This window comes from Artibeus jamaicensis, unplaced genomic scaffold (assembly GCF_021234435.1).
Source record: "Artibeus jamaicensis isolate MK-2021 breed Jamaican fruit bat unplaced genomic scaffold, CSHL_Jam_final contig_585, whole genome shotgun sequence".
Classification (NCBI taxonomy): Eukaryota; Metazoa; Chordata; class Mammalia; order Chiroptera; family Phyllostomidae; genus Artibeus; species Artibeus jamaicensis.
Window position 1 is genome coordinate 13,081,577 of NW_026521894.1, and position 25,710 is coordinate 13,107,286.

Here is a 25,710-nt window from a genome sequence, read left to right on the forward strand (position 1 = left end):
ACCTAGTACACTCAGAGGGGTGACAAGCTCATGGCATTGTCAGGGCTGAGTTAATGCAGTGCTGGGCTTAATGTCAAGCAATTAGTCCATCTCTCGCCTTGTCTGGAGTGTGTGTGTGTCTGGCTTCATGTCAGTGGGAGAGCTGAAAAGAAGCTGAAGAAACAGCCTGGGTTAGCAGGGCACTTGGGCATTTGTGGTACAAGCAGGGACACACTGTTAATTTGAGTAGGTTATATCTGCACAGGGCAGCATGTCCAGAAGAATATGTGGTGGGGGAACAAGGTGGCAGGGTCTGCTCCTTTATATCCTGTTATGGGACTGTCTATGAATCTCCTAAAGCTGCTTAACAAACTACTACCCATTGGGTGGCTTAAAACAACAGAAATTTATTCTCATGCGGTTCTGGAGCCTCAAAGTCTGAAATCAAGATGTTGGCTGGGTTCGGGGGATCAGAGGCAGAATCTGTTCCGTGATTGATTCTCTAATAGTTCCTGGTGGTTGCCAGCAATCTTTGGCATTCCTAGGTTTGTGGTAACTTCAATCCCTGCCTCAATCTTCACATGTTCTCGCTGTGTGTGTTCCTTCTCTTCCTAGAAGGACACTGATCATATTGGATTTAGGGTCTACTCTAATCCAGTATGACCCCATTTTAACTAACTACATCTCTAAAAAGACTATTTTTAAATTAGGTCACATTCTGTAGTTCTTGTTAAATATAAATTTTGGGGAGACATTACTCAACTCAGTAAGTCTGCATTAATCTGGAGGATAAGGGACTTTTTAGAAATTTGCCATTGGTTCTGTCTGCTTTCCAGGCTATATCCTCTGCTTTCCTCTGATTTGTACAAAGGCACAATACAGGCTAATAGGGACCCTGAATATCATCTATGCAAGCTATCAGCTATGCAGGATCCATCAGTTTGCAAGCTTCCCAAACCAGAGACTCTGTCTAATGCCTTTGGGGGAACAGCCATAGCTTGTATGGTAGATACTGAGTTCTCAAAAATGTTTCTTGTAGTGTCAGTAAAGAAGCCTGAAAAGAAACTTCTGCTTTTTGCCATTACATGAAACTGAAAAAAAGAAAAAAAAAAACTAACCACAGGTGAGTAGTCTTTAACAAGTTTTACCCCATATTTTTCTGCTTCTCTGGTAGTTTGTAAAAAATCTCTTGGGTTCTCATGGGTTAAGTAAAGTAGATTTTATTTCATCATGGAGTCATGCACTGTTTCTCAAAGTGTACTTCATGGAATATTGGCCCCATAAAAACTGATTCAGGAGCAAAGGCTTTGTGGTCAAATAAGGAAATTATGCATTTGCTATTCTCTTCCTGGAGATTAGTAATGCACACTGGCTTTGTAAAGGTTCTGAAAACTCCTGTGTGGAGAAACCTATTAAACTTTATTTAATTCAGTGTACCTCAAATTAATTTCACCACAGAGTCACCACTCCCCCTTTTTTTGGTAAATGAATAGCACCTATTATAATCTGAGGAACTAGTTAGTATCTAAGCAGTAAACTCTGAGCTCCACTGGAGTATGGTCTACAATACAAATGTTGGAATCAGGCTCAAATTCAAAACTTAAATTCATTGACTTCAGCTCAGTAATGAACCTCTCTCTGCAATGTGATATTATAATGCCACTTGCTTAATAGGATTACCTGAAATAATGTAGCTAAAGTGCATAGCATAGTGCCTGGAATATAACAACCAATGAATACATTTAAGCATTTATTATTGTATTTTTTTTTATTTCTATTGTATATCCCTATGACTTTACTCTAGCAAAGTTGATAAAGTTTTCAAAATTGTTGTCCTTTTGTAAAAACCTACTCCAGTAAGAAAGTTGAGGGCATTTTTCTCAGCTTCTCATGACTCTGGAGATTGACATTCATCAAATCCAGTCCTTCTGAAACCTGGGGAGCGCTCCTTCATCTGCCAATCAGTTGTAATTTCTTAGGCCAGTCATAAGCCAGTTATGTTCACCTGAAAGAAAATTAAACCCAAAGTGGCAAGTGAAGTTCCACATTGCAGAAGGCCTTTCCTAGTTACTGGCTTGCCTTTGGGAATGTGGGGTTAGGGCAGGAGAGAGACAATGTGGAACAGGTCAGGGCAAAGTGGCATGGAAATTTGTGGGTTCTAGAAGCACTGACCTGTCCTTTCCGGATGCAGGTACCACAGTAGACGTCACAGAGCCCACTGACAACTTGGCTAAGGCAAAGCACAGCTTCTATCATGCCGATCCCGAGGAGGATGGAGAACAAGACCACATTCCACAGCACGATGTGCTCAGGCTCTTGGCAAGTGGCCCAGGTAGGCTGGTTGAACAAGTAGTTGTCCCTGCCAGGAAAGAGGAGAAAATAAGTCTGGATTTAAGTGACAGTACATGGAGGGGGCTGATATTTACCAGTGTATGAGAGGCACTAATCTAACACAGGAGATTACAAAGCTTTAGGGTCTTCTTTGCCCTCATCTTCCTAAAGACAGCAGCTTTATTATCGTTCATTGGTGGGAAGATTGAGCATACCATCTTGCCCTCCGATAGCACAATATCTCAACAAGGCATTGTGGAAGCAGACATAGCCACACTAGAGAGAATATGAAGAAGAGGGAAATTCTGGACTACAAGATTTTAACTGCTGCTATAAGGGTCTCAGAAGCAGTAAGAGTAGTTAAAAACTTGGGCATGAAAGTCCCACAGACCCAGGACCTAAGTCCAGTTTCCTCACTAAAAAGTTCTACATAAGTTCTCTGAATTTTCTGTACATCAGTTTCTGTAGGTGTAAGATGGGGTTAAAAATGATGTTGGGGCCCTGGGTGGGTATCTCAGTTAGTTATAGCATCGTCCTTATGCACCAAAGTTGGGGGTTCAATCTGCAGTCAGAGCACATACAAGAAGCACAAAGTGGTTGCCTTTGGGAATGTGCACAATAAATGCACAAAGTGGAACAACAGAAATCCTAAGGTGGTGGTGAGATATGTGGGAATGGAGTCCATTCTCCCCTTTGCACAGGTGGAACACGTAGCCGATCTTCTGAGAAACAGAGTGAACAACAAACAGCATACATGAAGGTTAAAGGCCAAAATTGTGGAGGACATTAAAAAATCAGACAGTAAGGAGATTGCTTTGAGATGATAAGCTCTCTGGGGCCAGTGCAGGGACCAGAATGGCTGCAGCCCCAGGCCCGGTGCCCACCAGGTCTTCCACATGATTCTTGGGAGAGAGCTGGGTCAATGGTTCCCTCCTCTGCCAAATAAGTTCTGAGCACCTCCAGGAGGGACCTGGATGCTTGAAGTCTCTGGGGGAAATAAAGACAAAGTAGCAAATGCACAGAGGCGGTGTGCACCCACTGAGACAGTGGGTGCCAGCTGGGTCATTACCAGAGAAATTATGGAGCCAGGTGACAGCTGGAGAAGGGAGAAGAGTTGGGTCATGACAGACTCTGACTCGGATAGTCTCCTGTCTGTTTGAAAAGTTGGGCTGTGAGAGAGTCTGGGCACTTACTAATAGCAGCAGGATTGAACAGGAAGAATTCGTTTTATAAAAAGGCTCTTGTGGCTGTTCAGAGAATTTTCCCACAGGGGCTGCCCCCACCTCCCCAGTTGTGCCCCCTGTCCACCAGAGCCTCAGCAGCTGGCCCACCCTGCCACCACAACCCCAGCCAGGCCCCCACCCTCCCAGCAGCTGTAGCAGCAGAAGGCGCCTGCCTGCACTGTTGGCCCCAGCAGCATGACCAACCCCGCAGCAGCCACCCAAGCAACACATGCCCAACCCCACCTCAGCAGCAGTGGAGGCTGGCAGCAGTGGAGGCCATGGACCCACACCCACCCCTGCCACCACTTGGATGTGCCTCCACCCCCACAGTAGAAGTGGAGGCCGCACACTCATGCCTGCCACCGCAACCAAGGCAGTGCCACTGCCGACTGGCTCACTAAGAAGAAGGAGGATGTACCCCCGCTACAGAGGAGAGCTGCAGGATTCAGGGAGTTGGCAATCCCCAGAAAGACTTAACTCACTGGGGGAGCCAAACTACCCTGAAGAGACTTTGAGAGTGCCTAGCACCTAGGACAGCAAAGAGTGAGAAGGTGGTATGTGAGTTGCTTCTAGTGGGTGCACCTCAAATACAGCACCACGGGTGGACTGAAGGTGTAGGCCTGGTGCAGAAGGGAATTGGGGGCCCAGCAGCGAACTGAGGAACTGTGCAGGAGGCTGGGCAACTGTGAAGAGTGTGGCCCAGGCCTGGCCCTCATCTCTGCAAAACTATAGGAAGGGAGAAAAGCAAAACCCAAACCCCACAGCCTGTTGCACCCAGGAAGACCAGCAGAACTCGCCTGGCCAGTTTAAAGCCAGGAGGAGGCTTTTTTTTTTCTTTCTTCCCCGAGCACCCCCCAATGCCATCCCCACCCCCCACCCACAAGTAAGACAATAAGACCTGGAGCTGTGACAGGACTAGAATCAGACCCAATGAGGAATCATCCCAACAACTGAGAAACTGAGATGAATTTCACTTCACTATTCCAGAGAATTTGTAAGTTATTGTTTATTTGTATTATTATTATTATTTCATTATTTTTACTTCTTTTATCTTAGTATTTTTTATTTCTCTTCTTTCTGTTTAGTCATCTTCATTTTACTTGTTTGTTTAATTGCATTATGTGACTGGTTTTCCTTGTTCTCTCTTTCATAGTGTATTTTTAATTTTCCTTCTCTCACTTTACTTGTGTTCCCATAGCACACTACTCTAGGCCATATACATCCTAGTCTTGTTATTCAGATCACATAGATTCTGTCATATGATTGTTGTTCCAGTATTATCATAAATAATTATTGTTCCATACAATTGCAAACACTACATAGCATCCCACCTGGATCTTAGCCCATTTCACTGTCTTCCGGAACTTTATTACTTTTGTGGTTAACTCTCTTCTCTTGCACACTACACCTATTTTCTTTCCTTTACTCTCACTGCATCTCATAATCTCATCTCCCACAAGCACTCTGTTTTCTGGATTAAACTCACAATTCTTCCCCCTCTAACAAGAGTCCTATCTCTTTTCTACCCTTTCTAAAAAGTGGCTAGTTGGGTGAAATATCACATTTAACACTATACTTATCCAAAAGATCTTCTATCTCTTTTCTACGTGTTGGTACTTTAAATCTCGTAGAATATAATTCCACTGTCATAATCCATTTTTTCTTCCCCTTACAACTGGTCACATAAAAGAGTAGGTGGGAACTGTGAACACCAATATACCTGCTGGAAGAGAGAGACCACCAACAAAGGGACCACCAACAGATAATAAAGGAAGAGAGTGGAGGAATGAGTGGAAGCCACACTAACCTCCACCCAAGACCAATCTGGAATTACAACTAAATGGTGGAGAAAAAACCCAGAACAAACAACTAAACAATAGCAAGAGAGTAGCTTCATTACCTTGGACCAACAGAAGAACCAGTTTCAAAACAACCCGTCTGCATCTGCACAACAGAATACCAGACATGGTATGTAGAGTGACCCTCAGTCAACCAGCTGAAGGGAAGAACTCACCAAAGCAAGCTCCAACAACAGTCAAAACCCAAATACACCCAGAGAGCCAACATAAATGACATCCCAAGAGCAGCAGCTTCAGGAGATCAAGGAGACTGCACCACTGAATATCACAAGTCTCCCACCATAGAAGTTCACACCACAAACCCAGGGAGTCAGGAAAGATTAATTTAAGAAATAGAAGCTAACAAGAAGAGTCCCACAAACAATGGGAAGACCAAAAAAATGAAAGGAAAGGAAGAATCTTTAGAGAGAATGCTAAATGAAATAGAGGCAAGTCAACTATCAGATATTGAGTTCAAAGCAATGGTTTTTAGGAAGCTCAATGTGCTCTCTGATAATTACCAAAAACTACAGGAAAACTATGATAAAATCACTGCAAACTGTATCAGCATGAAAAAGGAAATAGAAACTATCAACAAGGGCCAAGAGGTAATGAATAATACACTTTCTGAACTGAAGAACACAGTAGAAGAAATCAAAATCAGGCTGGATGAAGCAGAGGATCAAATCAGCAAGCCGGAGGACAAGGTATAAAAAACTCCCAGAAAGAGTAAGAGAAGGAAAAGAGACTCAGAAAGAATGAAGAGGTGTTAAGAGAACTGCAGGACAACATGAAACATAATAATACCCATATAATAGGGATACCAGAAGGAGAAGAAGAAGAGCAAGAAATGGAAAAACTGTTTGAAAAAGTAATGACGGAAAACTTCCCTAACTGATGAAAGAAAAAGTCATACAAATCCAGGAAACACAGAGAGTCCTAATCAGGAAGCACCCAAAGAAGATCACTTCGAAACACATCATAATTAAAATGGCAAAACTCCAAGACAAAAAGAGAATCTTAAAGGCAGCAAGGGAGAAACAGAAAGTAACATATAATGGAGCCCTGATAAAGCCAGCAGCTGACTTCTCAATGGAATGCTCCAAGCCAGAAGAGATTGGCAAGAAATATTCCAAGTAATGTGAGAGCAAGTAATGGAAAATGAAGGCCTTCAACAAAGACTACTCTATTCAGAAAGGCTCTCAATTAAAATTGAAGGCCAAACAAGGAGTTTCCCGGACAAAAGAAGGCAAAGAATGCACCTCATTCAAACCAGCTCTCTAAGAGATGCTAAAGGGACTGCTTTAAGAAAAGGAAAGAGGGAGAGAGAGAGAAGAATGCAGGTATAGGAAGTAAAATGGCAATGAATAACTACCTATCAATAATAACCTTAGATGTAAATAGATCAAATGCTTCAATCAACAGGCATAGAATAGCTGAATGGATAAGAAAGCATGACCCACACATATGCTGCCTATAAGAGACCCACCTCAGAACAAAAGATCTACACAGACTGAAAGTGAAGAGCTGGAAATAAATATTCCAAGCAATTGGACAGGAAAAAAAAGAGCTAGGGTAGTCATATCAGGCAAAATATACTCCAATAAAAGGCCCAGAAGGTCACTGCATAATAATCAAGGGAAGAATCCAACAAGAAGACATAAACATTGTGAATACATATTGCACCGAACATGGGAGCACCCAAATACATAAAAAAATTTTGGAGTACTTGAAGAAAGATATCGACAGCAACACAAATATAGTAGGGGATTTCAACACCTCACTGTGAAAATGGATAGATCTTCCAAAGAAAATAGCAACAAAGATATTGTGGCATTGTACAATATCCTAGATGAAATGGACTTAACTGAAATATATAGAGAGCCCTTCATCCCAAAGAAGCAAAATACACATCCTTTTCAAATGTACATAGAACATTTTCAAAGATAGACCACATGATAGGGCACAAAACAAGCCTCAAAAAATTCAAAGAAATCAAAATCTTATCAAGCATTTTCACCAATCACAAGAGACTGAAACTAGAAACCGACCTCAAGGAAATAATTTTAAAAAACACTCAAACTCATGAAGATTGAATAGCATGTTATTAAATAATGAATGTGTCAAGAATGAGATCAAGGAAGAAATCAAAAAGATTCTGGAAAAAAAATGAAAATGAACTCACAACAACCCAAAACTTATGGGACACAGTGAAGGCAGTCCTGAGAGGGAAGTTCATAATCATACAGGCCTACCTAAAAAAGATAGAAACATTTCAAATAAACAACCTAATCCTACACCTACAAGAACTCAAAGAACAACAACAGAGACATCCCAGAGCAAGTAGAAGGAAGGAAATAACCAAGATCAGAGCAGAATTAAATGACCTAGAGACTAAAAGCACAATTCTAAGAATCAGTGAATTTAGGAGCTGGTTCTTTGAAAAGATAAACAAAATTGACAAGCCTTTAAGCAGACTTATCAAGAAAAACTGAGAAAGAATCCAAATAAACAAAATCAGAAATGAAAAATGAGAGATTACCACTGACACCACAGAAATACAAAGGATTGTAAGAAATTACTATGAAGAATTAACTTATGCCAATAAATTTGAAAACCTACATGAAATTGACAAATTTCTAGGAAATATAACCTTACAAAACTCAATGAAGAAGAAGCAGAAAACCTGAACAGATTAATAATAGCTGACAAAATTGAAGCAATAATCAAAAAACTCCCAACACAGAAGTCCTAGACTGGACAGTTTCACAGGAGAATTTTATGAAGTATTCGAGAAAGAGCTAATTCCTATCCTTCACAGACTATTAAAAAAAATCCAAGAAGAAGGAAGACTTCCAAACTCTTTTTATGAAACCAGCATCACCCTAGCCCCCAAACCAGAAAAAGATATAACACAGAGAGAAAACTTCAGGCCAATATCACTGATGAACATAAATGCTAAAATCCTCAACAAAATATTGGCAAACCACATTCAGCAATACATTAAAAAGATCATACACCATGACCAAGTGGGACTCATCCCAGGGATGCAAAGATGGTACAATATTCACAAACCTATAAATGTAATATATCACATAAACAAAAGGAAAGACAAAAATTACATGATCAAATCAATACATGTGGAAAAAAGCATTTGATAAGGAACAGCACCCATTTATGATAAAAAAAAAAAACACTCAGCAAAGTGGGAATAGAGGGACCATTCTTCAACACAATAAAGGCCATATATGAGATACCTACAGGCAACATCATACTCAATGGGCAAAAACTAAAAGCATTCCTACTAAGATCAGGAACAAGACAAGGTTGTCCACTTTCACCACTCCTACTCAATATATTATTGGAAGTTGTAGCCACAGAGATCAGATAAGAAAAAGAAATAAATGGCATCCAAATTGGAAAGGAGGAAGCAAAACTGTCATTGTTTGCAGATGACATGATAGTGTACATGGAAAATCCTATAAATTCCACCAAAAAAACTACTCAACCTAATAAGTGAATTTGGAAAAACAGTGGGATACAAAGTCAACATCCAGAAATCAAAGGCATTTTTGTACACCAACAATAAAATACCAGAAGCAGAAATCAGGAAAATAATTCCATTTGATAGAGCAACAAGAAAAATAAAATGCCTACATGTAAACCAAACCAAGAATGTAAAAAAACTGTACTCAGAAAACTAAAGAACACTGAAGAAAGAAATTAAGAAAGACACAAACAAATGGAAACTTATACTGTGTTCATGGATCAGAAGAATTAACATCATCAAAATGTCCATACTACCCAAATCAATTTATAAATTCAATGCAATCTCTACTAAAGTGCCAATGGCATACTTCACAGATATATAACAAAGACTTCAAAAATTTGTATGGAACCATAAATGACCCCAAATAGCTCCAACGATTTTGAGAAAGAAGAACAAAGTAGCAGGGATCACAATACCTGATGACTGTATTACAAGGCCACAGTATTCAAAAGCGCCTGGTACTGTCATAAGAACAGATATATAGACCAATGGAACAGAATAGAGAGCCCAGAAATAAAACCAAGTCTCTATGATCAATTAATATTTGACAAAGGGGGCAGAAACTTAAAATGGAGTAAAAAATAGCCTCTTCAACAAATGGTGTTGAGAGATCTGGACAGTAACATACAAAAGATGAAACTCAATCACAAACTTACACCAGACACAAAAATAAATTCAAGGTGGACAAAAGACTTAAAGTCATGACTCCATAAAAGTCCTAGAGGAAAACATAGGCAGAAAAATCTCAGACATTCCATGCAGCAATATTTTCACTAATATGTCTCTTAGAGCAAGGGACATATAAGAAAAAATAAAGAAATGGACCTCATCACATTAAAAAGCTTCTGTGTGGCTAAAGAAAACAATACTAAAATGAAAAGAGAATCAACTATATGGGAAAACATATTTGCCAATGATACCTCAAACAAGGGTCTGATCTCCAAAATGTATAAAGAGTTCATACTACTCCATTCCAGGAAGACAAAAAAAAAAAAAAAAAAACAATTAAACAATGGCCAAAAGACTTGAACAAACACTTCTCCAAGGAGGACATACAGAGGACCCAGAAACATATGAAAAGATGCTCAGCATCACTGGCCATCAGAGAGATGCAAATTAAAACCACAAGGAAATACCACTTCATACCAGTTAGAATGCCCATCATAAACAAATGAACAAACAATAAGTGTTGGTGAGGATGTGGAGAAAAGGGAACCCTAGTGCAGTGTTGGTGGAATTGCAGACTGGTGCAGCCAATTTTGAAAACAGTGTGGAATTTCCTCAGAAAACGAAAAATGGAACTGCCTTTTTACCCAGCAATTCTACTGTTGGGATTATACCTTAAGAACCCTGAAACACCAATCTAAAAGAACCTATGCACCCCAGTGTTCACAGCAGTACAATTTATAATAGCCAAGTGCTGGAAGCAACCTAAGTACCCATCAGTAAATGAATAGATCAAAAAACTGTGGTACATTTACACAATGGAATACTATGCAGCAGAAAGAAAGAAGGAGCTCCTACTCTTTGCAACAACATGGATGGAACTGGAGAGCATTAGGCTAAGTGAAATAGGCCAGGCGGTGAGAGACAAATACCATATGATCTTATCTTTAACCGGAATGTAATCAACAAAGCAAACAAGCAAGCAAAATAGAACCAGAGACTTTGAAATTAAGAACAATCTGGCAGTAACCAGAGGGCAGGTGTGAGAGGATAAAGGGGGACAATTGTGGAAGGATTTTCAGAAACAATTATAAAGGACACATGGACAAAACAAACAGGGGGTGGAAGCAGGGGAAGGAAGTGGGAATGGCTGCAGTGGTGGGACGGGTTGTGGAGGGTAAATGTACACAACTGCGTTTGAACAACAATAAGATAATTAAAAAAATAATGTTAAGATTTATATATAACAATGTCAAGAAGGTTACAAAATAAAGTGGAACAAGAAAAATTTATCTCTCTTTCTCTCTCTCTCTCCCACTCTTTTGCCCTTCTTCTCTCTCTCTCTCTCTAAACAATCAATTAAAAAAGGGACTTTCACCCAAAATGGAGGTGCAGATACTGTATTTTTCAAACTATAAGATGCACTTACCCCCAAATTTGGGAGGAAAAGGGGGTGCATCTTGTGGTCCAAATGTAGCTTACCTGGCTCGCTGGGTTGAGGGGAGCAGCAGCCTATGTTATTAAATATTTTACCACATTTTTTGCTTCAATTTTTTTTCCTATTTTCCTCCTCTAAAACCTAGGCATGTCTTATAGTCTGATGCATCTTACAGTATGAAAAATTTGGTAGATACACTGTGACTCCTCATACAACCAAAACAAGGACAACAAATTTAAAAAAAAAAACTAGAAATGGCAGAAAATCCAACTATATGGAAGTCCAACAACAAAAACAACAAAGAAGTTAAAGAAGAAACATTCATCCGGACCGGTGGGAGGGGTGGTGACAGGCAGCCTGGGCAGTGAGGACTCATGACAAGGCAGTGGCTGGAGGACCTGGGTGGGTAAGGTTGTGGCTAGCAGACCAGGTGGTCCCACAATTTCGCGCAGATAAACTGGGAGGAACAACTGGAGAGTGAGACAGACTGCACAATCCAGGGTTCCAGCATGGGATAATAATAGCCTCAAAACCTCTGATTGAAAAAACATGTGGGGGTTGCCCCAGTGGAAGAAACTCCCAGCCTCAAAGGAGAGTCCATCAGAGAGACCCACAGGGACCTAAAATGTACACCCAGGAATTAGCACCAGAAGGCCCCAATTTGCTTGTGGGTAGCAGAGAAAGTGACTGAAAGCTGGTGAGAGCCAAGCAAGTGGCATTGTTCCCTCTCAGACCCCTCCTCCACATACAGCACCATGACACAGTGAGGTGGGTTGCCCCGCCCTGTTGAGTACCTAAGACTCCACTCCTTACTACATAACAGGTGTGCCAAGACCCAAAAAAATGGTCCAAATGAAACAACATATCAGAACTCCAGAAAAAAAAACCTAAGCAATGAAGAGATAGCCACCCTATCAGATGCAGAGTTCAAAACACTGGTAATGTAGATTTTCACAGAAATGGTTGAGAATGGTCACAAAATGGAGGAAGAAATGAAAGCTATGCAAAGTGAAATAAAGAAAACTATACAGGGAACTAACAATGAAGAGGAGGAAACCAGGACTCAAATCAACGATTTGGACCAGCGGGAAGAAATAAACATTGAACCAGAATACTATGAAGAAACAAGAATAAAAAAAAAAAAACCAACGAGGGAAGGCTTGGGAACATCTGGGACATCTTTAAACATTCCAACATCCAAATCATAGGGGTTCCAGAAGGAGAAGAGGAAGAGCAAGAAATTGAAAACTTATTTGAAAAAATAATGAAGGAGACACTTCCCAATCTGGCAAAGGAACTAAGTCCAGGAAGCTCAGAGAGTCCCAGAGAGGTTGGAACAAAGGAAGCACACACCAAGGCACATCTTAATTTCATTACCCAAGATTAAAAATAAGGAGAGAATTTTAAAAGCAGCCAGAGAAAATGAGACAGCTACCTACAGAGGAGTTCTCATAAGACTATCAGCTGATTTCCCAAAAGAAACCTTGCAGGCAAGAAGGGGCTGGAAAGAAGTGTCCAAAGTCATGAAAGGCAAAGACCTACACTCAAGATTGCTCTGTCCAGCAAAGCTCTCATTTAGAAGAGAAGGACAGGTAAAGTGCTTCTCAGATAAGGTCAGAAGTTCATCATCACCAAGCCCTTATTATATGAAATGTTAAAGGGACTTATCTAAGAAAAAGAAGATCAAAACTATGAACAGTAAAATGACAACAAACTCACAACTATCAACAAATGAACCTAAAAAAAACCCAAAAACAAACTAAGCAAACAACTAGAACAGCAACAGAATCACAGAAAAATGGAGAGCACATGGAAGCTTATCAGTGGGGAGAAGCATGGGGGAGAATGGGGGAAAAGTACAGGGAGTAAGAAGCATAGATGGTAGGTACAAAATAGATGGGGTCAGGGGCAGAGTGGTTAAGAATAGTATAGAAAATGGAGAAGCCAAAGTATTTATATGTACAGCCATGGGCATGAACTAAGGGGTGGGAGGGAATGCTGGTGTGTGGGGGTGTGCAGGGCAGAGAGAAATAAAGGGGGGGGGGATAAGACAACTGTAATAAGATAATCAATAAAATATGTTTTAAAAGAGACAATATGTTTTAGAGCCTACTCTAATCTAGCATGACCTCATCTTAACTTGGTTACGTCTGCAAAGACTCCACTTCCAAATAAAGGCATATATAGCATCAAAAAAGTAATAAAAACATAGAAAGTGGCACCAATACTATAGAGTGATTGGGAAGATTAGATAAGGTATTAGCCCATTGACTGCCATGTAGCAGGCAATATATTTTAGTTATATCATAAGTATTATCATAGAAAGAAGAAGTCTAGAGGTCTAGAGTAGGTGGAGAAGTCTTCATAGGGAAATCTGGAGTCACCTGGCCTTGCAGGAGACAGCAGCTGACAGGGGTGCAATGAATCATAAAAAGAAATAGCATGTTCTCAAAAACCATAAAGAATTTTGGAATTAGAGTGTATTTCTTGAGTGAAAAGAAAATGAAATCAGTTATCAGGTCATATTTCACAGAACTGCAGGGCCCGACACAAATAACACCCCTTTTTTATTACAAAATCTTTCATTGAAAAGTCATAAGAATTCAATTCTGTACATAACAGCATAACACTCAAGCACACCATATGACATTTTAGGTGAAATGTTCCAATTAAAACTATAACTTATTACACCCATATTATTACCCTACAAACCACAGTCAAGCAGGTGCTACTTATGCCAGATCCTGTATTTGACATTCCTGTCTAATTCTACCTTTGCCCATATTCATATCCACATTTATTGAGTTCCCAATGAGATTGCAAGTTCCTTAAATGTAAAAGTTTCTTGGCCTTATCAGCATCTTTACATTTTATAAAACCCTTTCAGCTAATATATGGCAAAAGCATTGAAGGACTAAATAGAGCTGGGATAGTGTTGCTTCCTAAGCCTGGCCAGGAGCTTCCCAAGTGAAACCTGAAACCAGCCCCCACAGAGGAAGTGTAGGGAGAGGCCAAAGAAAAGGGCTGACCACCCCAGATTAGTAAGTGGCAGTTTTAATAAGCAAAGGAATTTAGTTATGATACTTGTATTGGATGGCCACAAGATGAGTAGTTCTCCACACCCACTCTTTAGAATCTTAAAAGTTTTTATAGGGATGCCTTAACTGGATTGTCACGTATACTGTCCAGAGAGTCTCCACATCACATTGCTCTCTTCAGGCTGTATCCTTGGAATAGTTTGTGGGAGTGGGGAACACAAGTGTGTACACATTTCAAGAACAAGGTAGGGGCTGAGGAGCTTTCAATTGCCAGAGTCCAGCTTAGTGTCAGCTGGTGGTCACATCTTCTTGGTGACCTCCCCCAACAGATACTTGTTAGAGGACAGTTATAGGAGAGGAAGTAGATGGTATTGGAGATTTGGGAACAGGGTGATAACAGACCAGGTGAAGAGCAATGTGTATTCAAGGTTATTGTCCAGGTAGAATTGTCAAATTTTGATAATGGATTTAACATGAGAAATGAAGAAGGGAGAATAATCAAAGATGATTTGGCTTTCAGGTGACATTTAATAGGATTAGAATAACTGACAAAAGATTTATGGACATAAGGATTTTGGACATATTAATATTGAAATACTGTGAGATATTCAAGAGGAAATTTCAAGGAGGTAATTAGATGTTTGGGTTAAGAATTCAAAAGCTGTAGGCTTGAGATAAACATTTGGGGATTATTTACATGGATAGTTAGATGACTTCAGAAGCTGTGTGGATGGATGTGCTCTTCCAGGGAGAGAACATGAAATGAGAGGAGAAGCAGGGTCTTCTTCAGTCAGTTGGTGTTGGGTCTCTTTCTCCATCCTGCTAGGAAACTAAATGTGCATCACCATAGGTCCAGCCATTTCAGGATATTTGTTCAACTCCAGATTTGGTAATTACGTCTTCACAGTTCAATTGTGAGCTACTTGCAAATAGGCAAGTTGTCTTATCCTTTCTTTATACCCTCTTCTATTATGACAGTGCCTAGCAAGTACTAGTCAGGCCTTCAGCACATACTCAGTTGAGTTTAATACTCAGGGTTAATGAAGTCACGTATTATAATGAATAGCTTGGGTAGACTGCTCAATTCACAGGCACTTCTTGCCTTGATTAATCACCTCCTAGAGATTATTGATTGGGGAGCAGGTGAGCAGGCATGAAGAGAGGAACGAGACCCTAGGCATGAATGAAAGTACCTTGCCCCCTTACTGGACAGTGAATACTAAGAGTGCCTACTCTTTGTGGTCATCAACTATATCATCATTCGATGTTAGACACTGATCCAAGACCATGAATGGTACTCACTCCAGGCTGTCATTTCTGAAAGGGTAGGTGTAGTTTCCACTGCCTGTGTCACAGAAGGGTCCACGAAGCAACCCCAGTGAAGAAATGACCACACAGTACACAGCTCCTAGAGTGCCCTGTATGGTCAGAAGTACAGGGAACAGCATCTGCAATGGAACAGAGTCAAAAAATTCAGTGCAGCAATGGGGAGGAAGGTGGTGGAAAGTCAGCTTTTCAAAGAGATATCCCCTGAATTTCCTGGCAAATTGAAGAGAATCTAAATCTTTTCTTGTAGATGCCAGACCAAGTAGATGTCCTTGTTTTGCTTGTCAAATGTACAAAAAATGGGTGCTGGAGCTGAGATACCTGTGTCCATTCATCTACCCCAGTTACAATTCTCAGGAATGAAGTAATCCACTACTAAACTGTGAGTGGAAAATGTGATATATTCACACTGACCTCTCACCCCTGTGCCTACACACTGCCTGGTGCATAAAGTCTGTGTGTTGTCAATCCCCTCATCTACACTCTTAGTACACATCAGTAATTGACCTCAGCATTTATTTTCTCCAGTCCTAGATGAGACCTCACAGTCCTTTCCAAACATAATGACTGATCAATTGATGATGGCACTCTCAATGACGCTTATTTGCCATTCTGGTGTTTGGTGGTCAGTAAATACTGGTTGTATGGTTAGGTGAGCAAATGAATTATTGTTTTTTAATGCCTGAGTCGGTGACCAACTGAAGGTTCTACTGTATACAAACTATAAATTTGTTGACTGGGTGGTGGGTGGGTGAGTGTCACAGAGAGGTAAGTGTCAAGGGATGGCGACCTGGCATATTAGTGTAGTACTGAATTGGGGCAAAGCTGAAGGACGTTTTTGCTTCAAAACATAAGCTTTTATTCCTGGCATGTCCACATTGTGTCTTTCCTGCCACAGGGAGTGAGGCGGGGGCACCGACGGAGCTGATGGAATGACTCAGGGGGCTCCTTGGAGATGGTCCTCAGGCAACATGGGTCTAAGTTCTCTGTGGAGGGTCTGATTGGAAGCTGCAAGGGTTGGGACTTGGACCTTTTCAAGCATAAAAGAGAAATGAGATGGTGTGTGAACTAGAAATGTAAAAGCAATGGATTGCTTGTGCCTGGGGACAAGAGCAGGAGCAAGAAATAAATACATAATGAATGAACTTACTAGGGTGGCAGCTTTTTGTTCTTCACAGGATGTTTTAAGAGAATCCCTGTGAAAATATTTTTGACAGTACAATCTTCAGTGTCCCTTCTTGCTTGAATTTCAGTCCTATGATGTGTTACCCCATTATCTACCAGGAAAATAAGAAAACTGAAAGGTTGTGAGGGTCCTAGACGTCCCCACTGACAGACAGGTAAAAACACAAACAACCAAACCCAGCAGGCTGGTCTATAAGAGCTCACCACCTTTGTGTCTACTGCAAATTACTCTCCCCAGATCTTCTCCAGGATTGTTTCTTTTAGGGCCTCTATTGGCTAGAACCCTGTATAAGATCACTGTGCATGGATATTGGGATATCCATGCACTAAAGGGAGATTTGGTGCAGTCTGTTCTTCAAAGGAGCCAAAGCACATGGCCTGGGAAAGAAGCCCTTTGGGGGTGAGGGTGGGTAGGAGGTTAAGTATTCTGCAGAGTCCACAGAACTTACCCGACATTTGTGAGTACAGCAGCCCTTCCCACCTCCTCTCAACAGCATTAGTGCTGGCACCATAACCTGTGGCAAAACAAACAAACAAAAAAGAAAAACAACCTCTTGTATTGAAGGGAATGATATCTTTTTGGCAACAGGGTTTGACTGTGTGTCCAGCTATTTGATTCCTCATAGCCTGTAGAGTACAACACAGGCCTTGGGCTTTGTGTACATGAGCACTTCATGGTGCCACCTCCCTTCCACCACTCAGAACTCCTGACACACCAACTTATGGCCTTCCAGGATGGACCCAGGCCTCCCATGCCTCTGGACCTTGAATATGCCTTACACCCTTTGCCCTCATATAAACTCTACCCTCAGAGGACCGGTTTCAATGTTATCTCCTGTAGTAGGCCCATCAAATGCCCCCTCCCAAACCAAGATACACATTCATTCCAATTTCTGGGACCTGTGAATATTACTTTATATGACTAATGATGTAGTTAAATTAGGATCTTTTTTAAAATCCTCACTGAGGACATGTCTATTAATTTTATAGAGAAAGAGAGAAAGAGAGAAACATTGATGTGAGAGAGAAACAACGATCAGTTGCCCCCAAACCTGCATGCACCCCAGCAGGGTTTCAAACTGCAGTGCAGGTATGTGCTCCAACCCAGGACTGAACCCACAATGCTTTGGTGCATGGGATGACACTCCGACCAATTAAACCAGCCAACCAAGGCTAAATTAAGATCTTAATAGGAGTTTATTCTGGGTGGTCCCTAAATCAATAACACAGTTTTGAGATAAAAACACACAGGGGAGAAGGCAGAGTCAGAGCATGTGAAAATGGAGGCAGAGATTGGCCTGATGCAGCCACAGTTCAGGGAATGCCAGCAGCCACTGGCCACTGGAAAAGGCAGGGAACAGATTTTCGCCTAGAGCTCGGGGCTCTGCCAGCACATGGAGTTAGAACTCTGGCCTTAAGAACTATGAGAGAATGAATTTCTGATGTTTTAAGCCACGAAGTTTGTGGTAATTTATTACAGTAACCATCAGACACTACATCTTTTCTCTGTAGTTTTCAGTGACCTCCACCAGCTAAAATGAATGGTTCCTTCCTTCCCGCTAATCTGTACTGGTGCACTGAGCACACTGCTTTCTCCTTGTCCTCAATGGGCTCTGAGCTATGGGTCTCAGAAACTCTTAACCCAGTGCCCAGCACAGAATCAGACCCATGACATGATGGTGAAATATGCAGTGTGGGGTAGGAGAAAGGGTACTGGCATGACAAGACCATGTGCCAGAACAGGAAATAAATACACAATAGATGTACTTAACTTTATGAAAAAAAATTACCTCATCCTGAGAAAGGATTGGTAATGTGTTTCCCGATGCCAGCATCTGAGAGATTGCCAGTCCTCAGTCCCCATCAAGGTGACTAAGACATATGTTGAGGAAAATTTGATAGGTATGTGGTTAATGTTAAAGAAGATAGTCTGAGGCCAGGTGTGAGGGGATGAGGATGCAGACCCACATGACTTTAGAGGCTCTGCAGGTAATTTTAGGTAAATATATATCCTGGTATAATATATTAAGGAGTGATGCAGACTGTGGTGAAATGGAGGGCACACACCCCTCCCCAGAGTTTCCAAGTCACTGTGAAGCAGAACTTTCCCATCTGTGGTCCACAGGCTTCATGCAGCCCAGGATGGTTATGAATGTGGCCCAACACAAAATTGTAAATTTATTTAAAACATAAACAGATTTTTATTGTGTGATTATGTGTCACAATGTATTTAATGTGTGGCCCAAGACAACTTTTCTTCTTCCAGTGTGGCCCAGAGATATGAAAAGTATACCAGGGTATGCTTTTGGACACCCCTGTAAGCATAATGCACAGACACCACACCAAACTTCCAGCTGTTGTGCAATTTTTGTGAAGCCTTGATAAGATCTGGGCTATACATGGCATCTAGTAAAAGGAGAACCACAGGTTTAAGATTTGGCACTATATGTCCACTCTGCTGGAGAGGAGTGTGCTGAGTTTGCCTGGTTATCAGCTCTCTCTTTATAGTGGAAGTGGGTGTATCTGACTCTGTAACACAAGGTACAAAAATGATTTGATCCCCCCCTTACTCCAAATCTCTTATGGCTACCATTGAATGAACACTAGTCACAAGGCAGACTTGGGACTGGGTGCTCTCTACGCAAGCTCATAAAATGCTCACCATAACCATAGGTGATAGCTATTATTGATATACTCATTTTACAGAAACTTTAGAATGATACAGTGTTGTGTCTAAGATCTCCCAGCTCAAATACACCATCTTCTCTCCAACCCCAAGGCCACTGCTTTAGTTTGCCCTAGAGCCAGGCTCATGGGAACACAAAGTAGACACTAGAGACTGAAAGAAGAAAGAAAGAAAGAAAGAAAGAAAGAAAGAAAGAAAGAAAGAAAGAAAGAAAGAAAGAAAGAAAGAAAGAAAGAAGAAAGAGAAAGAGAGAGAGAGAGAGAGAGAGAGAGAGAGAGAGAGAGAGAGAAAGAGAGAAAGAGAGAGAGAGAGAGAGAGAGAGAGAGAGAGAAAGAAGGAAGGAAGGAAGGAAGGAAGGAAGGAAGGAAGGAAGGAAGGAAGGAAGGAAGGAAGGAAGAAAGAAAGAAAGAGAGAGAGAGAGAGAGAGAAAGAGAGAAAGAGAGAAAGAAGGAAGGAAGGAAGGAAGGAAGGAAGGAAGGAAGGAAGGAAGGAAGGAAGGAAGGAAGGAAGGAAGGAAGGAAGGAAGGAAGGAAGGAAGGAAGTGGGGAGGGAAAGACTGGCTCTCCTTTTTTACTTTATGCAGCTTCAAGGACTGGTTCTGTCCTGTTTATGTTATTCCCACTTCACTGGGAATATACAAGTGTAACCATTCTTTTTTCCAGAAGATTCTGGAAAGTTTTGTTGGAAAGCTGGAGCAAGGTTTGGACAAGCCAGCTGGTGTAAGGGGTGCTGTGGAGACAGGGTGTCAGGTCCCTGGCTGAGCCAGGCTCCCCTCTGTTTTCCTCCTGGTCAGAGAATGTTTTCCCTCTGAGGCACTTTGTTTCAATAAATGCTCTGAGGTTTTGCTATTAGCAAATCCAGATCTCAAGTTACTCGATTCTTTTCAATAGTAACTACCTTTGCTCACTTATATTTTAAGAGAAGTTGGGTTCTGATGTTCCTATATATACTAGAGTTGATCAGAGTGAGTTTAGGGATTTTCTTGGTGGTGGAGCTGAGAAATGTGAACCTGTCCTGCAGACATAGGCAGTGAAGGTAAGAGGCAGTTGACAGGTACTGGGCTGGATCCACAGAGAAAGTGGAGGAGCTGGTGATCTGAACCAGGAAAGAGGACCAATTGCATTTTACTCGTTGTCAGTGATGCGTGGGCACTCTGTGTATATGATCTCATTTAGTGTCTTCACCATCTTGTGAGATGGTGTGATTTTCCTTACCCTGCAGCTCAGGGAGGTCGTATACCAGAGTCAAGGCAGACTCAAAATCTGAATGGGGTCTGATAGACTCCTTGATCTGTGCTGCCCTGTAGGAAGTGCTCTGAGCTGAGAAACAGACAACCTTGGCCCAGGTATTGCTGCTTTAGGTGTTCTCTCAGTCAGGAAGGCCCACCCACTGCCATGGATGGGAAGGGTGGGTGGTAAGTGGAGGCACCTTGAGACATCACTGTGTCTAATACTGTGTGGGGACAAGAAGCAGGAAGGGAAGTGGCCACCTTTTTCTGAGACTTCTTTATGCCCCATGCATTCATCCATTTATTAAGCACCTATTCACATAATCAAAATGATCTTTTCAAAGGGGACTACTGAGAAAGGAGGAGCCAAATGAAAACAAAGGAAGAAAGGAAGGAAAATACTCAATACCTACCTTAGAGGGTAACAAACTAAAACATGTGGGCTGAATTCAGCAAATTGCCAGTTTTATAAATAAAGTTTTGCTAGAATACAGCCATACCCACTTGCTTTCATATTGTCTGTGGCTGTTTTTGCGTCAGGACTACAGAGTTGGGTAGTTAAAACAAGAGACTACATTGCTTAAAAATAATCTACCACGTGGCCTTTTACAGAAAAAGTTTACTAACCCCATAATATTGCCTAGGGAAGCCTTGATGGACTTTATAACATAATTTATTTTTCAAATGGTCATCTTTAAACCTGATGACCTTGGCAAATACTCAGTTATTGTGAATTTTATAAAATGTATCTTTCATTCAGTTAACAGCCACATATTAAGGTCCAGTGTCAGCTGGCACTTGGCTGGGTAGGAACTTAGAGGACAAAGGCTAATGAGACTTGGACTCTGTACTGGAGGAGCACGTAGCCTAATGGGGGAAGGAAGGAAACAGAAAGATGCCTTCAGTATGGTGTATCAGTACCATGTGGAAACTGTTTATGTGTTCTGTGTTGTGGGTACAGAGGAGGAGCAGCCAGCCATGCTCCTGCAGCCCAGGGAAGGTGGCATCAAGATGAGATGATTGTTCAATGACTTGCAGGGTGTTTAGGGACCACCCTTCATCTCAAGGAGGTGAGCTAGCTAAACCTCACTCTTACCAAGAGTCCAGCTCCAAGAAAGCCATGGAAAAACCAGACCAAGTCTGTGATCTTGCCAGGCTCCAGCACCTGCCCATTGGGAAAGTACAGCAGGAGGTTGGCAATGATGGCTGTGATGGCCAAGGGCAAGAGCATCATGCCCGTGTACCTGGAGCCTGTCTCAGAGCACATGGTGAATCCTCCCTGGAAAAGAGAGAGAAGACAACCAGAAGCTGCCACTCAGGCCACTGCAGAATCGGGAGAGGGGCTCTGCGAGACACCCCAAGAACAAGGTGTCATGCCCACCTTAGCCACTGGGAGGTGGTGTGACCTGGGAAGCCACATCATCTCTCTGAGTCTCAGTTTCCTCTATAAATCAGAGAAAATACCCACCTCCTAGTTGGTGGTGTATGGACAAAAGGAAGTAAAATCAATGTGAAAGTAGTTGGCTTGTAGTAGATGTTCCATAGACTTTCTTTAAAGCACTGAGGGACTGAGGTAATGTTTAGAAAACCGCTGGTTCTTAAATTTCTGGTTCTTTCATCTACTCCCAGAAGTATTCCCAAAGTGATTATGAACTAGGTCCTGGCTCTAAACCCTGGCTTCACCACTTAGCGGTTGTGTGAACTTGGGCAAGTTAGTTAACCTCTCTCACCTCAATGTCCTCATCTGTAAAATGGAATTAGCAATAGCATTTCCCTTGTGAGATCAGTGAGAGGATGAAAATAACCTAATGTATTCAAAATGCTCTCATACAAGGTTGATTGGAATCATCCGGGCCTCTCATTTTATTTATATGAAAACTTTTCTCACTTTCTTTGTCCATTAAGTTTACTGAACCTGGAGGTTTCGGAGAAGCCAGGAAGGAGGAACATGGAGAGAGGAAAAGGTTTTGCATCTTATTTTCCCCTGTACTCACTGCTCCCAAGCCTACATGAGATTAAAGCCAGTAAAACATTTGCTAGGTGAAGGCTGCCAGAGAAGCCTGTGGAACATGACTCTGTGACCTGGGGAAGTGTTCCAGTTTCGTGCTAGGTGGAGCTCTCCTAACACCTCTTTGTACCATTCTCTGCTCAGATTTATGCCCAGATTATTGACTGGTTCTTGAATAGAAGCTCATTCACTACCCCAGTCACCAGACATGGAGGCCTGGTACCCTTATTGGCCCTTCCCACAGTGGGAAACCTGTAGTAATTTGCATGGCCAGGGACTGCTCTTTGGGGGCAATACTGAGAAATGTCTGGACTTAGCTTTCTGCTCCTACAGATGCTTCAGATAGTCATTAATGAACAAAAGCAGGATGGCAATGCTTAGGGTCTTATTTCTATTTGCTGTCTAAATTCAGGGCTGCAAAAAGCTACCATATTTTTCAGACTATAAGATGCACTTTTTCCACCCTCCCCCTGCCCCACCAAATTTGGGAGAAATAATGCTTGTTAATGCTGCTGTTGAGTTCTGTTTATATTTACATTGGTGAAATATTATGGTATTTATGTTAATAAATATTTTACCACATTTTTTGCTTCAAATTTTTTTCCCTATTTTCCTCCTCTAAAACTTAGGTGCATCTTATGGTCTGAAAAATACGGTAATGCCCGAATGGGCTGCTGCCTCGGGCTCCTTTGTTTGCATGAGGGAGATTGGAACTGTTGACCTCACTCCCCATTATGATCACTAACAGCTGCGGTAATGAAAATTTAACTCTCAGAGGGAAAGAACGCTGGACAAAGTGCAACAACACATACAACTACTTGCTCCTTGCCTGAGGGACATTATAAACATTTTATCTGACCCTCAGATTATCCCCATGAGGTACTAGCTCCACAGCTCCATGAGGAAAGAGTATTATAGAAGTCAAATAAAATTCCAGGTCCCCTCAGGAGTAAATAGCAGACCTTATACTCCAATGTCTGTCTGCTCAAATGTACTTCCAGTTATTCCCAGTTAGGGCAGATGAGTGGGAACTGGGAACACTGAGAAGCTAGAGCTGTCGAAACTTTTTACATGCTATAAAAGGGTACACAGCCAACAGCCCCTATTTCTATTTAATATCTGTTGTCACAGCTCTTGCTGTGAAGAATACAGTTGTGCTCACCCTCCAAGAAAATCACATATATTCTTAAGAGGAGGGGAGGGTGGGTGGAGACTGGGGACACATTTGGAAAGGGGACTGTTCAGCACCTAAGATTGGTACTTAATTAAACTATAGGAAGCTGATCATCCTCTTGGGTCTTGGCAAAGAATATTAGAGCTGCTAAAACCCTTTAAAAATCCAACCTAGTCATTTCCTAGGAAGCATAGTCCCAAGGAGTTAAAATTTTTTTTATTCAAGGATGTACAGCTAGGGAGATGGAAATAACAAAAAATAGTCACAGTTATGTTCGCAGGCATGATTTCATTTGATTCTTCAATAGCCCCATTCCAGAGACATAATTATTATACCCATTTAACGCATTTGCTGCTGAACACATTCTGCAGCTCGGAGAAGTGAAGGAACTTGTGAGACCACACAACTTGCAATGAGGCAGATCGTTTTCTGAGTCTATCCAGTTCTCATGGCTTTGGCCTCAACAGGTGGAACAATCACAAACCCTTGGGTTTCTTAATCAGAGACTTCGTTTCAAACCATCAACCTCATGGCCCCCAAAGAGTCATATTCATACTTGTTGGAAAATTGTACCCTAAGTTTGGGTTTAGACAGCCTGGTTGCCACACTGAGGCTTTTAGGCCAAGCTGTGGCACTTGCTTTCAACACCAGTCCGGCCCATCCTGAAGCAGAAACACACAGACACACCCGTCAACCCAGTACCTGGTCAGTGGCGGGGCTGGGGCACAGGCACACCGCGGAGCCTCTTCTGGGCAAGCCACCCTGGCCCCACCAGGCCAGCAGTGGGGAAAAGCCCCTGCAGGCCGTGTTGCAGTTCCGGAGAATCTTCTGTCTCAGCTGCTGAAAGTTTCTGGGCAGGCTCTGGATCCTTCCACCTTTCAGGAGACACAAAGGAAACACTTCATAGATGTCAGACAGCAATCTATGAAACCCCAGGCACCCACCTTACAGGACACTTTAAGTATCTAACCACAGCCGTGTACTCTTTCCCAAAGCCCCCTTGATGTGAAAGTCCTTTGCCACTTTGGAGGTTGAGGCCCAAAACCTTTCTAGGCCCCTTTGAGGTCACTCAGCGCTATAGCATGCTAGATTCTGAGGCACAGGGGCTCCCCTCTTCCTGTCTGGCCCCACCTCTCTCCTGCTGCCCCCAGGCTGGGAAAAGTGGCTCAAATTCCCCCAGTGAGAGCTGGCACTGCCTCCCTGCCAGGCAGCCCCAGGGGAGGAGCCCAGCCACCCAGACGCAAAGGTGTTCATTTACTGTGCTCTGCTCCCCACTCTGGGTCACTCCCGATAACCTCTGAAGAGTTTTCCTGGCAGATGTGTTTCCACTCAGCTGAGACGGAGGAGGGTGTAGGGATGTGATTGCTCTGGGTGTGGCAGGCAGGGCGGGCACGCCAGCCCTGCATAAACACATGTGGGAAAGACCCAGGTCATTGACTGGGGGTTGGAGCATCACTGTGTCATCCTGCTGTAACCCTGCTCAAGGACACGGGCTGTTGACCAATCACACCCCACATTTATTGGCAGTGGGGTGTCCTGGCAGGGTTTGGTTTTCTGGCCGGACTTGGTGTCTCAGCTAGCCAAGGATGGAAAATGGCCAGTCAGTGAGGTCCTCTCTCGCTTCTCACCCATTCCTCTGGCCCCCATGGCTACGATATTAACACAGCAAGAGATGGATGAAGTGTAGCCACTTGGGGCACGATGCCAGGAATCTGGTTACCTGATCACCCAGTGAGATGAGCCCCAAATGGCCCTGCTCTGCATCTATCTCGACTTTCGCAGTCAGTGACCAATAGTGGCTACCGGAGAAAGGCCTCTTTGTCTTTGGCCTGGCTGTCACCCCTTCCTGCCCATGAGAACACATTTCCCTTTAGTAAGGCACCAAGTTTTATTTTTCCTCCACTGTGACCACCAGTGTGTTACTAAACCTCTGAGAAAGTGGAATCAAGTGATTCTATGATCAGATACCTGGCTCCCAAGCTCTAACCGTACTGTAATTTATAACCTGTTGTAGGTTTTAGTAAAATGCTTTCCAATGCC

At 42.3% G+C, this 25,710-nt stretch overlaps 1 protein-coding gene across 1 annotated transcript; it reads right to left on the minus strand.

The window, feature by feature from the left end:
- Window positions 1–1,821: 1,821 nt before the first annotated feature.
- On the minus strand, window positions 1,822–24,533 carry LOC119055791 (transmembrane 4 L6 family member 1-like). Its single transcript, XM_053670483.1, has 6 exons — window positions 24,373–24,533; window positions 21,585–21,767; window positions 17,024–17,089; window positions 15,366–15,511; window positions 2,152–2,338; window positions 1,822–1,984 (listed from the first exon to the last, which is right to left on the minus strand). Exons 2-6 carry the CDS (start codon window positions 21,753–21,755, stop codon window positions 1,964–1,966), a joined length of 591 nt encoding a protein of 196 aa, XP_053526458.1. The 5' UTR covers window positions 21,756–21,767; window positions 24,373–24,533; the 3' UTR covers window positions 1,822–1,963.
- Window positions 24,534–25,710: the final 1,177 nt, after the last annotated feature.